General features: G+C 43.5%; 1 protein-coding gene across 1 annotated transcript in view; it reads right to left on the reverse strand.

Annotated features, from left to right (window-relative positions):
- Positions 1 to 14,633, reverse strand: part of LOC146179134 (uncharacterized) — a 64,166-nt gene that overhangs the window by 25,014 nt on the left and 24,519 nt on the right. The window contains exons 4-6 of the mRNA XM_084580125.1: positions 14,074 to 14,508; positions 2,996 to 3,103; positions 957 to 967 (exon numbers count right to left, since the gene is read on the reverse strand). Of these exons, the coding sequence (XP_084436251.1) occupies positions 957 to 967; positions 2,996 to 3,103; positions 14,074 to 14,508 (554 nt within the window). The remainder of the gene's footprint in view (positions 1 to 956; positions 968 to 2,995; positions 3,104 to 14,073; positions 14,509 to 14,633) is intronic.

A 14,633-nucleotide genomic window follows, 5' to 3' on the forward strand; every position in this document is an offset into this window, starting at 1 on the left:
GCTATCTTAACGACAGCTTGCTGGCACCCAGGCTCGCCACGAAGCAGCTTCAAATATAAGTAACGAAACATCTACCGACCATTCTTGAGCAACGAAGAACTAGCGACGGTTCAGAAAACAATGCACACTGAGCACCACGGTGACACTGAAAATTGAGGAGGCTATGCATTGAGGCACCAATCGAGGAACGCGTCTGTGCCTCTATGTCCGTGCACCACCAAAACGGCGCAAGGAAATGTAAGGATCCTACGTAAAAAGGCACAGCACAGTTCACTCAAGTTCACATGCGCTAAGGCTGAGCTGCTCGCAGAACACGATTTTCTGTTTCGATTGCAGTTACTTTCGTCGCTTTCACCGTAGCCATAGCCATGCTAGCCATGTTGTGGGCGGTCCTAAGTTGATGAGCAACATGACTTGATGCAGCTATGGTGGCATAATGCAGCTTCTAAATTAATTATGGTTTGATTTGTGGGGTTTAATGCTTTGAAATGCAAATTAGCTCTTATAACCGTACATTAACACCACAGTTTATTTTCCATCTGCTGCTAGGAAACATGTAAACAAAATTGGGTGAATCAAAACCAACCCAAAACTGCTTACGAGAACCAAACCAAAACCAAAGAAGGCGCGAAGTGCAAATTGCAAGGAATTGCCCAGGCCTTTTAGCTGCTTTCAGTGCTCATACTTGTTGCTGCTGCTTTGTTTAAAGAAAAAGAATTAAGTCAGGCAGAATTCGGTCCTCGCATTACTCGCAGCTAAGTGGTTGATACAGCACGATTTCGATGGTACGATCCCAGCCGACACAAATTTTGGGACGTTGATGTGTAAATTTCGTGGCCACAGTGCATTGTGCACAATGTGCGGTTTTCGGACGTTCCAGATAGAAGGCAACACCAATGGGCGAGTAAGAGGTAGCCAGACAACCACCGCGCGATCGCAGGCCGTGCAGCGCTCACCTCGAACATATCTGTTGTATCGTGAAGGAGACAGTACGCAGCAATCGACTGCTCTACAGCTGTTCTGTATTCTTTTTCCTCCTCGCTCGCTCTGCGTGCGCGCAATAACAAACACTTCGTCGTTATCACATTTCCCCCGCACTTAAAAAAAAAAAGAAAAAAAAAAGATTGCTGGCGAATGTTTAGGTCTTCTAATTCATCACATAGTCTTTGCATCTTGCAGGAAGTTTCTTTTCACATGTGCTTCTGCGGGGCGATGTATGGATGTATGAATGCGAGAGTTGGACTGTGAAAAAGGCTGACCGCCGAAGAATTGACGCGTTTGAATTGTGGTGCTGGCGAAGACTCTTAAGAGTTCCTTGGACTGCCAGAAGATCAAATCAGTTGATATTGTCGACCATAAACCCTAACTGCTCATTGGAGGGTCAAATTCTAAAGTTAAAGCTCAGCTACTTTGGTCATCTGATGAGAAGAGAGGAGTCGCTGGAGAAAGATTTGATGTTGGGAAAGGTTGAGGGTCGCCGGAGAAGGGGTAGGCAGCGAACGCGATGATTAGATGGCATTCTCGAGGCATTGCAGATGAAGCTATGTGATGTTAAGAAGATAGTGAGAGACCGGAAAGCGTGGTGTGACATGGTCCATAGGGTCACGAAGAGTCGGACACGACTGAACGCCTGAACTGAACTCTGCGGGGCGCAGGAAGAGGAGTAGACGCTGCTACCGCTGCGGCACACGCGGTTTGAGGAGGGTCCGCTGTTGGTTCTATATTGGGAGAGAGCACGAGGGAAAGGGAGTGTCCGGGCTAACATCAATAGCATGGGTGTTAAGCGCGGTTGGGCCCAGTGGGGTTGTAGAAGTTGAACTTTGGTCCACGTTTCCGGGACGTGAACTGGTCGGTCCTCGTGTGTAGAGCTGTTGGCAGCAAAATGTCGGTGAGAGCCGCCGGAGCTGAGGATGGAGTTTGGCGCTGTGCGACTGCTTGACTAACAGGTGAAAATTTGGACGAGTGCCACACACGTCCATCATCCAGCAGATATGAGGCGGGACCATGCCGCTCTACAACTCTTCGAGGCTTCGAAAACCAAGCAGCCAGCTAGCCTCAATCGTAGTCAAATTGCGAATGCTCATATAGTCTCCAATCTGAAAGTCCCGGTGCCTGGCATGCCTGGTTCCACACCACTGATCAGCATAACGCTTGTACTGCTTGCTTCTCCTCGAGCCGCTGGCGTAAGAGCTTAAGCGCTCTTGTAGGATCTGTTGAGAAGCACTGATTTGGCAGGCCCATGACGTTAAGTCTTGTGCGAGACATCCGGCCATGAAGCAGGATGGCTGAGGCGATTGCTGTTCTGGCATGTGTCGTACAGCGGTACACACCGAGGTAGTCGATGATAGCAGTACGTAAGTCACGTTGCTCGCACAGAGCCAGCTGAACATGTGCTTTGAAAACTATTAAATCGTTCTACAAGTCCATTGGCTTGAGGGTGGTAAAGCGAGGAGTAGCAGTGGCGTATTCCTTGTTCTTGAAGAAAAGTTAGCAGATCCGAGGATGAAAATCGCGGTCCATGATCTGACACTCTCTCTTGAGGGTAACCTTCGCGTGCAAAGATACCAAGCAGAAACTCTAACGAAAAGCAACAACCACTACAGCAGCTTGGTCAAAAGGTCCCACGATGTCAATGGCAAGTTTATCCCAGGGCTTATTTAGGAAGGCAACAGGCTGCAGAGGAACTGCAACCAGATGAGTCACCTTGTCACATGACTGACAAACGGCGCATGTTCATACCAACTGTTCAACGTGCTCAACCATTGGCAGCCACCATTAAAGCAACCGGCCTTTAGTGCGACAGATTCCGGGATGTGACTCATGCGCAATGCCCAAGAGGCGTCGTCGCATGACGACTTTCAGGCATGACGACTCTGTCACTTCTGTAACATACTGCAGGATGGACAACTCTGTGCATAGAAGATAGTATGGCTTGAGATTTTTCGGCAGAGATTTCTTGTCAGGCCATGTCGAAGAAGTATATTGCATGGCTTACACAACAGTCGAGTCATTGATGGTTGCCTCTTGTAGTTCTTGTACAGTGGCAGCTGAGGATAGCAAGCAGATGAAATTGTCATCAGCAGTGTCGAGCTCGCCTGACTCACTGCATGATTGTGTTGATAAAGGCAGGCGAGACAGCGTCCGCAATGGCGTTTTCATTGCCTTTATGATATTCAACGGGGTAGTTATAACACAACAGGCAAGCCAACCAACGTGAAATTTGCAACGGCCGATGTCCCATTCCTTTCGCCGACAGCAAAGTGACAAGAGCACTGTGATATGTTCGCAGAACAAAAGGCCGCTCCCACAAATACATGTGCCAGCGTTCATATGCCCAAACGCAAGCTAGGACCTCACATTCCCCAACAGAGTACTTCCGTTCTTGCGGGATTAAGGTACGCAAGGCAAATGCAACAGTTTGCAGGAAATGGCCGTTGTCTTGTTGTAGCACCACCCCCAAGCCATATCTTGAGTCTGCAGCTTGAGTCTGCAGCAGCGGTCCAAGCAGCGCGCATGCAATAATAAACACTTCGTCGTTATTACAATATCCTCGCACTGATCGTACGCATTTTTTTTTTTTCTATGTACTAAAGCAGCTTTCAGTACCACTTATCCAGCACAAACTCTCAGAGACAGTGCGAAGGCGAAGAGCAATTACTGCATTGCAGCTATTCCCACTGTTGAATGCACCTATGTCACACGAACACTTTCGATCCTCATTGAACTCGATCTGTATTCAACTCAATGCAGATCAAGGTTGACACAAGTAAACTTTCAAGAGTCCGAGCCTGCTTGGGTCGAAGCTGCTTCCTCCAGCGCTCGAGTTTTCAAGCACATTCGAGAACGGGCGTCGCCACCCTCAACGTTACCCGATGCACATGAAGGAAACCTCTCAGCGTTCAATCAAAACGGCCATGTAGCACCGGATGCTTCAATCCTTCTTGAAAACCTCAGTGCAGACCAATGAGGATCGGAAATGGTTGTGTGACAGCGTAGTCTTCTGGGAGAGAGTTCATGGAACCTACAAGTGTGTACCAGAAACATGACACCAATCTAACTGTCTGCAACATGCATCAATGCAAAAGATCTGTGAATAATAATTCCAGGCTTCCATTGCATTGTTTTAATGTAGTATTTATTTCACATATTCATGCACTAGTAATGCAACATCAAGGAGCGCATCAAATGCAGTACAGTAGCATATTTGTTGCACCCAACTTTGATCATAGAGTATGTTCGCTTAATTGTAACCTTGAACTACAAACTTGCCTAAATATAGCCAGGCAGAGTATGAGGTACAACTGTCAGAGAGCAACTCTTGCCTGACAATAGTTGTGCTGTATTTGCTACAGCTAACAGTGTAAAGCCGATACATATTTCTAAACATACAAAATCCCTTCATGTCTCAGCAACAGACAAATAAGATAAGTGATTAAAAGAAGACTGCTCCAACAATCAAGCAGAACATATATTCCCACAAAATAGGAGACCTTCAAAAAACAAATTTCACAGTGCAAAACTCATGAGGGCAACGAACAAGTATGCATTAACTGCAAACAAAGAACCACATAGCTCACTGGCGTAGGTGTGGATCAGCAACTTGTTTATTCATACCTAATGCAATGAAGCCTTACCAAGCCCGCAGCTGCAGGCATACTTTCTAATCAAAAGGAAAAGGCTTAGATAGCCTAGTTACCACAAGTTGAATCATGAAAAATGACAATATTTTCCAATAGGCTGAAACTGTTTTTACAAACATCTGAACTGTTTGCATATCTCTAGGCTGAAGTGCCATCAATGCTGGTAACATTAAATCATGTCTGGTTAAAATGAAAAAAGGCACAGGCAAGGGCCTAACAGACTGGTAATTTGTGCAATCATGCAATGACCAGTCTAACTTCAAAGATACACACACCCATAGCGGCTGGAAGCTTATACCAAGACCTACAGCATTACCACAAATATATCTCAGTTTGTTACTATATTTCCTATTCCTCTTTTTTGCTTCAAGAAAAAACTGATATAAGTCATGAACCAGCTACAACACTTAAGGTATGGATGAACCGAAGCAGAATAAAATAGTACTCAATGACATGCAGCTACTAACTGGTAGTTGAATGTAGCAGTGCAAATGTTCTGTACATGTAAAAAAAAAGTCCACTTTGACCTTCCCTAACTGATGTATGCACCTGGCCGCTCCGGAAATGGCAGTTTGTGTAAATGGCATCGCAAGGCGTGCTACTACATGTGTTTTAGTCCTCTTTGCTCAAGAAAAATAGCATAAGGAGAGCTGCTTACATATTGAATACTTCCCAGTTAAAAAGAAGAAAAAAAATTCAGTGGGTCCAATTTGCATGATTAGTAAAATTTAATTGGTTCTGCCGATCCCAAATGGTTTGTCCAATGGGTCCTGCCCAACCCAACTGATTTCTTCGCTCCCAATTGGGAAGCCCAATTGGTTTCCTCTATCCCAAAGGGATGCCCAAGTGGTTTCTTCACTTCCAATTGGGAGTCAAAAAACCAATTAGGCTCCCCAACTGAAAGTGAAGAAACCAACTGGGTTTCCAACTAGACTTCCAATTGGTTCTAATTAGACCAATGGGAACATTCCCAATTTGGAAAGTCCAAGTGTGAAATCCTTGACTGAGATATAAACTTATGTTCTATAAAAAAATAACAGTGAAAAATTGAAGTTTTTATAAAAAGTATTTGCCGCTTAATCTTCCTAATTGATTTTATTTTGTCCACCGTCAGTACAGGCGTAACTAAATAAGGTAACTCTGAATAATGGAGAAGTGTCACTGGCCCCAGCAGTACTGTCCAACAAATGGAGTGTATATGTCTCAGCAAAGTGTCCTGTGGGTATACACTGAATCTGTGTTAGTTCCGTGAATGTGATACATGCCTGTTCTCTCATGATTTCTGTAAAAACTTGTAATTTCAATCCACTTGTATAAAAGTTTGCACTACTGCATCTCCTCCAGAAAAGCTCGAAATTGAATTTTCGTTCCTTTCTTTTTTTTTCAGCTATGTGAGTTGAAACCATTTGGACTCAATTGGTATGCTATTTGAGTTCACCTGGTGAACCATTCGATCTTGATGGGTAACCAATTATTTCCAACTGTAAGCACCAATTCATATCAAATAGTTGGGCCCAATGGGTGGCGGAAACAACAAGTTTTTGACCAATTCATTTCAATTGAAAATTTTAATTAGGCTGCCTATTGATTTTTTTTCTACTGGGTTGTACCTGCATATTAACACAAACAGTAAAGAGAAGACACAAAAGCAATGAATTAATTACTAATAGCACTACTAACCAGTGCACTGAAGAGGAGCAGCTATGAGCACTAAAACTGGTGTGTGCTCCTCTCATCACTTTTTTGCCTTTGTTGCACTTGTTTGTATCTGCCATAAATTCTGAACCAACCAGCCAAACTAGCAATTTAGGTGCACTGACCGCTTTGTCACATCTATTGCAGACAATTTCAGCTTTGGGAGTTGACAAGCAAAACAAACAAAGTAAGAGCTGCTTGTACGCTTTGGAATGTGTAATTCTATCCTTAACATCAGGACATCACCAACAGCTGCTTTCACAACAAAGTTATAAAGACAGGCACAACTTGATAATCCTTTTGCTCCCGTCCTGCTAAAATAAAGTTCTAAAACACTCAACATCAAGCTTATGTGAAAAGCCATAGGTAAATAACAAACCCTACACTAACTTTGCATGAAGCAGCAGACTACTGCCTTTATCGCATATAGTGAAATAAGCAAAAATGCAGCTGCTGCTCAGCTATCAGGAATGTTTCTGTTTAGATATACATAATGTTGACTCAGAGAGACAACAGATGGCACTCACAGTCAAGGTACTGGGTATCGCAACCATTCTAAAGCTTGCTGCCATCTAGCAATGTATGCATATGCAAATCAATCCATGCATAAGGAGGCAGGACAGCAAAGCAAGTAGGCTGCTTCCCTATATCCAAGTGTCATGTACGTATGTAATGTGCACATTCATAGTATACAACAATGAGGACATGTTTATAATGCCTAGTCTCCCGCAAGTAGCTCAAAGTAAGAAGCAATAGGAAGGGATGTTTTCAACAGCAGCGCTAAATAAAGAAGAAACAAAAAATCTCACTGATGCTATGTGTATCAGATGACAAGCACAAGTGAAGGCCATCTACTACACCTAATGGCAAAAGCATCTTGGAACAGCAAGTCAGCAAGCATACAGCAAAAAGGCACAAGGGTGTACTGCGTATTAACATGAACAAATGAAATTCAAAGCGAACACAGCTCGCTGACATTCGAGTCTAGGGGTTGCAAAGTTGTGTATGCGCCCCCTTGTCAACTTTCCTGAACATCTACAGGTTTCCACAAGTCTTCTATTACACACATCAGAACCACACTTTATTCACTCTAGAAACCATCAGCATGTGCTAATACCTTCTAAGCAATCAAGACTGTGCCCACATAAAAGACAGACACTTTGCGGCATGAATCCCTGCATAGTTGCCTAAAATGATGTAGAAATAGGCCTATGACCACCCATGCATAAATACACCGGGAGATTTAAGATAGTGCAACTGAAATAAAGTTAGTCAGCCTACCGTTGCTTCAAGTACTAGCTGATGAAAAGCAAAGAACAGCTACGGGCTATGCCTACAATGGGACTACCTTGTGGTTTTCCGAGCCACAACCCTAAATCTCCACCTCCAAGTCAACCTTGAGGTTGAGCTGTTCTCTAATAAGAGTAAATTTCCAGCAAACAAAATAAGCTTTGTGTGTGCTGTGAGGACTTTTACTTTATGGATATTATTTTTTTAACCCTTTATTGACGGGTGTTGCCTGTGGGCGACAAACCAGAAATCAATTTTTGGACGAATGACAAGTATTCGTGGCTAATAAATTTTACAGCCAGAGCCATAAGGTCTAGCTGGGCCATTGTACAAATTGTGTCACAAAGAGTGTCTGTTGACTGCAGCACATACCTCGGCCATTTTTACATTCTTTAATAATAACATAACATTTATTTGCACTCAAGCATTGTCCTGGGAGGCATGCAGGGCAAAAACAGAAAGGTAGTGCAGGAAATCGACTACTGATTTCAGCAACTCAGCTGTCCTTTATGCTTTCCTATATAACTAGGGGTTAGTCTTTTCGGTTTAACTAAAAAACACTGACAAAAGTACACTGAGTCCATTTTCTTTTTAATTCGGTTTTAATCAAACAATGTCAGTATTTCTGACATGCATGTTACAGCAAAGGGGTAATTTAGAGCCCATTATAGTAGGTCACAGCAGAAAATTAAGCAAGTGCTGTAATCAGGAGCATAGTACAACCAAGGTATTTTGAAATTTAGTAATAATAACGAGTTATGAGACATTAATCCACAGACTCCAATGTGCATATGCAGTAGGAAGGCTTCATGCAGCTTGCCTAACTGGAGTAGCGCCATCTGCTCAGATGCTCAGACCTATCACTGGCTCAAGGCCGTTGCTTCGTTAAATAGGTTCTTCTAGTGCATATAAGGATACTGAAAACTTCTCCAACTGTAACAAGCAGTCAACACAAAATCATGCGTCAAAGGAATGAGAGTGTCATGTTCTGGCTTCTGCAACAGTTATGCAGCAGTTACATTACTGCCTCACCCCATATGTTAGGGCCATATAGTATGTGGTCTTCTCATTCAATGCAGGGTGAAACCAAAAGAACAGAACTAAGTTTTTGGAACCAGACTTTCACTTGAGGACTTCTCTTACACCCAATCATTTGCTTTCAGCATTTCTTTCCTTGCCACCAGTGTATGAATGCCATCTGCAATGGTAGGTCTTAATAGGACAATTTACTTTGTTAATACTGCTACATCAGCTGCTGATTAAAAGAAAAAAAAAAGAGGCCAAAATAATTTATGTGACTTTTTACTGCACAGGGTCATCATACATTTTGAAAATGGCCTTTACTGCGACATCACAAAGCTCATCTTTGCCAAAATCACTAAAATGCAAGTTATGTGACACCATACATGTATTAATATATATATATGTATATGTAATGCTCATAAAAAGTAAAAAACAACGGCCACAGTACAGTAGTGTAGTGCAAGAAGCCAGACATTTTCAAGGCTTCGTAAGCATTTTTCGTCGTTTAAAAGCACTTTAAAATACTAGGCATTTACTGTAAAATCTAGGAGGCAGTTACTTCAAGATACAGATAAAATATCGACTATGCAACTCTAAACAAACAACATATGCAAACGTGACAAATGTCAGTTTGCTCACCTTAATTAATACATATCACGGGGCATATATTCACTATAATTTGATGCAAAACTCCCCATTCATGGGTCTTAAAATGCTGTGAACACTCCAGATTGCTGTACAAGTGTGTAAAACCACTCAGCAGAAGCTCTGGCTTGCTTTCTGAATTGCTGCCTTTTGCTGAAAGCAAAAGTGCCTCTCGGCACATACAGTAACACTACAATAAATGTGACACTGCAATAACTCCAGGTGTATAGAACCAGAAACTACCTTGCTTCTCTTGTCACAATCACTCGCTAAAGGCACACACAAAATGCTGTACTACTCATGTTTGTCTCCATGTGACCAACAAATCCTACTCTATCACAGCTACATATATTAAGAGGTAGCTTGTAATGGTCGATTAAACCTCCTTCATCCAACCGCTGCCCTGATGATCCTGTTTAGTCCATGCTCGTGCTCTTACTCTCACAAAATGCTTTGTTTCGTGAGTTTATGTTCCAGCAGCAAAGCATCTACAGCTGTACAGTTAAAAAGAGAGCAGGCAAAAAAATTACAATTTTTTTTCTGATTTTTGCACAGGCTTAGAAAGTGAATGCCCAAGTTTAATTTCACAGTGAGTATATAACAGCTCAGACAACACTGAGCCAATATTTTCCCATTCATGCTGTCAAATCTGTGCGACCAGACCTCAACATGCCTTCAAAAGCTGATACTGTGAAGAAAAGGTATCAGATGAACTTTCCTGTCTTATCAAATATTTTGTGGCATGACATCTACGGTTTTGCCCGTGAATTCTTAATTTTTTTTTGAAGTGTCTAAATCTATTTTCATGAAGTCCGCGGAGTGCGCCAGAAATTTCGACAACCTGTGGTTCTCGTACACTGAACTCGCACAGCACATGAGCACCTAGCTTTCTGCCTCCATCGAAATGCGGCCACCGAGGCCGGGATTCGATTCTGCATTGTTTTTTCTTTTCCAATACGATCGATGGAATGTTTTACTAAAGAACACAGCACCCCAGTTTTCATTCATGTAGGTTTTGTGAAGTGGGGGTTGTAAATATACACTTCTTACAACACAAATTTTCAGACATCTCTCAAGAGTACCATATTTACAAGTAAATAATGCGGCAGTAAATATAACACGAGGGTGGAGTCCGTACCAGGAAGAAGAAAAACAGAGAAATAAAATGAAAAAGGCAAGTTCAAAATGTTGAGCTTGCAGCCTTATGTCGTTGCTATTAGTGCATTTAACAAAGTTGTGGTTAAAGTTTAACGATTAATTTCTCCTAAAGTGCGAGCTCGTTTGTACTCATGGTGGTCGCCACATCATTGCGGGCAGCCTGAAATTCAGTCGTGCTGGTTTTTGACATCTATATAACAATGTCACATATCTCTCAATGTAACTCAATTACGAGCAAAGTTTTTCGCCACTCGCTGACAGTTTTCTACTTCGATGTTATCTGCGCACCTGAGGGTGACAGCCAAGGTTTGATATGCAAGGTTAGGGGCACGGCTGAGTACTAAGGCACATGTGCAGGAGGGCTGCTGTTGGTTAAAAAAGAAGTGATGGGAAGGGGTACATGCATGTGGTACATCCAGCCAGTCCAGGCGCGGCATGGTGTATTTCAAAACGAAACTGGTGTGGCCGGTTGCATAGGATAGAAATTATGCTCTTTGTCAACCCCAGTGCAGTCTGGGTGCGAGCGCGTCTAACATGGTGTCAAATAGAGATAAGTGCCACTGAATTGCTGAGGGCTGCATTGACATGGCATAAGTCGGAGTGCTGTCGCTGTCCGCACGAGGGATAAGTCCAATTAAGTGTCATGCTGCTTAATGTGGGCCTATTAGATGTAGCACAACGCTCTGTTACCAGCCAAGTCAAGCCTAAGTTTATCTTTCTTTGCTACAGGGGTGGAAGCACAAAATGTTTGCTAGTATAATTTTGCTTTGAAACCGTGTGCATGGCATTAGTAAATGTGGATCACCATGCGAAACTCACCAGCACTCGATAAGTCATTTGTAACTGAATTTCTTTAACTTAGCAGTTTCAGTTTCGGCTTAAAGCTGTCGAATGAAGGTAGCCATATCAAGAGTACGGTTTCATGTGACATAAAAAAGCTGCAATATATTTGCTGTTTTCATTCACATAAAACTCTTATTCTCAGCTGCTTCAGAAGCCGAAATGAAAGCGGCTGGAGAAAAAGCCACTATACAGCAGTTACCGTGTGCACCTTACATGACCTCATACACACTTGTGATGTCATAGTCATCATTCAGTAATCTAAAACCTAAACCGAAACTGTATGGCAAAAGAAACTCAAAGATTATCTACTGAGTATAGGACAGTTTCATGTGATGTATGTTTGCTAATGTCTTAAACGCATCTACAAAGCACAAATACACAACGAAAGTTCAATGCTGTTACCCCCTAAAAAAACAAACGACTAAAAGTGCTGAAAACAGTTTGACAGGGCCCAGACTCCCTTAGAGAATTGGGACGGCAGCAAATAGATTAAAATCAATTTAAACAGTCAAATCTAAAAATGTAGCATAATATCAAACTTGGATAATTTTGATTTTGAGGCGACCTCAGCCATTCTTGCATAGCACCCCAGGTGAACCAATGCATCAATAAGGCCTGGTCCAGATTCTGGTTCCAAATGTCTGGAAAAATTTATACTACAAAGACAGAATCACAGAAATTATACGAATATCTGGAATTTAATATTAAAGATCAAATTATCTAGGGCAGGGGTTCTCAAACATTTTTGCTTGGAGGAACCCCAAAAGCCTTCAATAAGTTTCAGGGAACCCCTCCCCCCTCTCCGCTTTCACTTACCAGCAATGTTGTCGAGTGCATTTTTGCAAAGAGAGTTGCAAAGGTTAAATTTTTATTGTACAGATTAATACAAATACTAATGTGATGGGTGATTAATAATAATGTGATTAATACAAATACTAATGCTTGGCCGGATTCATTGAGCTGTTAGCCAAAACTTCGCAGCATATAACATATTGCGGATTTCCTCCACTTTCCTCCAAGATAGCTGCTATCGTACGATCTCCCTTTTGCTTTCTGGCTCATGATGCTAGGGCAAAAGTACTGCATGCCAGAACCAGCGGCTACCTCGGCGACATAACGAGCTTCTGTTTGCTTGTCTAGGCTTGGCTTAGCTTCGCGACGGCGGCGTGGGTAGTGCTATCTGGCGACGACAAACAGAAGTGCCTATAAAAACGCATGGCCTCCGAGATTAGGTCCGCGCGCGTTTCAGACGTGATCTCAGAGGTCACGGAAAACGGGTAGGCATGTGAATTCGATCGTATGCAAAAAGACGTCCGCTGTCAACACCTGCTATTGCGGGCGTGACACGCAAGATTGTTTTTTGAGGCTACGAAGAGTAAAAATTAGCTTTAACGAACCAAGCGCTGTTTGGTTTGCGCACATACACTAAAAATGAACCTGAGACGGGGATCGGCCAGTGAGGGTTTTCGCGGAACACAAGACAGCCTGCGGAACCCCTGTGTTCCGCGGAACCCAGTTTGAGAACCCCTGATCTAGGGTTTACAGTACAAAGAACCTGATGTCCTCAGAATCCCCCAAGTGAAAATCCTAGCTGGTCTAAGTGGTTTCAGGAACAAATTTCCAGTTCATCCCAGGTGGCTCCCAGTTGAATAACAATGGATCCCCAACTGAAATTCCCAGTTGAATAACAATGGATCCCCAACTGAAATTCAACTGGAAATTTGTTCCTTAAATCAGTTAGACCAGTTAAGATTTTCGCCTGGGCCATTAGAGGGGCCCCGAGACACCCATATCAGCCATGCCAACATGCTATCGTGTTCCCTAATTTCAATTTGGTTTGGTCTATGCGGTTTAATGTCCCAAAGTGCCTCAGGCTATGGGAGACACCGTAGTGAAAGAAATTGAAAATTTCAACCACCTGGGGTTCTCTAATGTGCACTGACATCGCAGAGCATATGGGCACCTTGCTTTTCACCTCTATCGGAAAGCAGCCACCGCGGCTGGTATTCGATTCCGCATCTTTGGGCACAGCAGTCAAGAGTCCTAACAACTGCACCACCATAAGTCAGCAAGGATGATGGTGATGCTATTAATGCCTGAAAGTCACTAGATGCCATTTTCTTTCACAAAAGATACACAGCACTCTCATGAAGCATGATCACGAAAGGAAGATAGGGGTAGGTGCCGAACGACATAATAGGCTAGCCAAAGGTCAGCAGGGCTGCAAAGATTACACCCAGCCTGCTTTGTATATATAATGGCTAACAATTTCGAGATGGGAGGAAAGCACCTGGAGGCAAGAAATTACAAAACGGCAGCTTTGATAAAAGTCATTTCACAGTTCCTTCAAAATACACAGAGTGAACTGAAGATGAGTAACGAAAATAAATGCACTTTGTACTACCTTTCTTCTCAGATTAGTGACATGGCCACCATGCGTACGCAGCTGACATTAGTATCTAGGCAGTAAGTATGCTTCAGCAAACAGCATATGGCGCATGCACACACAACAATTCAATCATGCAAGGCATAAAACTCTGGTCTACAGCCCGAGCACATCCATTGCCCAATTTACAGAGGGTATGCAGGAGGAGGCACTGCCTATAAGTCGAAGCATCAGCTAAACAGCTACTAGCAACCCCTCAGCAACCCAGGGCAGCTTGCTCAACTGCTCCAGGCGATGCAACAAACATGGGGCTGGTGGGGAATGATTGAGCAGCTCAAACATGCACAGTCCTACAGACGCTGATATTCCTCAGCATATGATAAAGAGCCCTACTAAGGTGGCAGCAATGAAGGTGGTGATTGGGAAGGAGAATCCGGCGGTGACTGCAAGGCCTCCAAATCAGTAGTGGCAGGTGGCAAAGAGCAAGCCTCTGGAGGCATATTTTCTGGCAGCAGGCTGTCAGGTGGCATGCTGTCAGACGACAGGCTGTCATGCAGAAGGCTTTCCGGAGGCAGGCTGTCAGGTGGCAGGTTGTCAGACGGCAGGCTGGCCAATGAAAGACCTTCTGGCAGCAGGCCGTCTGGTGGCAATCCGTCAGGCAGCCTGTCTGGCAGGCTGTCTGGCAGCAAATGTTCCATTGCCAGCTCTGGCTCCCTCCGAAGCTGAAGCTCTGGATTCGGTTGCACCACCCTGAATAGTCCTCTGCAGTTTGTGAAGTGGCTGGCACGTTGGGACTGGGTTCGGAAAAGACGGAAGCATCGGCTGCACCTGCACAAAACATCACGATGACTGCAATCTGCACATCACTACAATACTCAATGGCAGAGCGGAATATCATACAGAAAGGAGAGCGAATTATGAGTGGGTCCAGCTTCTGTTATGGCACGTGACAG

The sequence above is a fragment of the Amblyomma maculatum genome, chromosome 9 (assembly GCF_055883805.1).
Source record: "Amblyomma maculatum isolate TAMU_Amacu chromosome 9, ASM5588380v1, whole genome shotgun sequence".
Taxonomy (NCBI): domain Eukaryota; kingdom Metazoa; phylum Arthropoda; class Arachnida; order Ixodida; family Ixodidae; genus Amblyomma; species Amblyomma maculatum.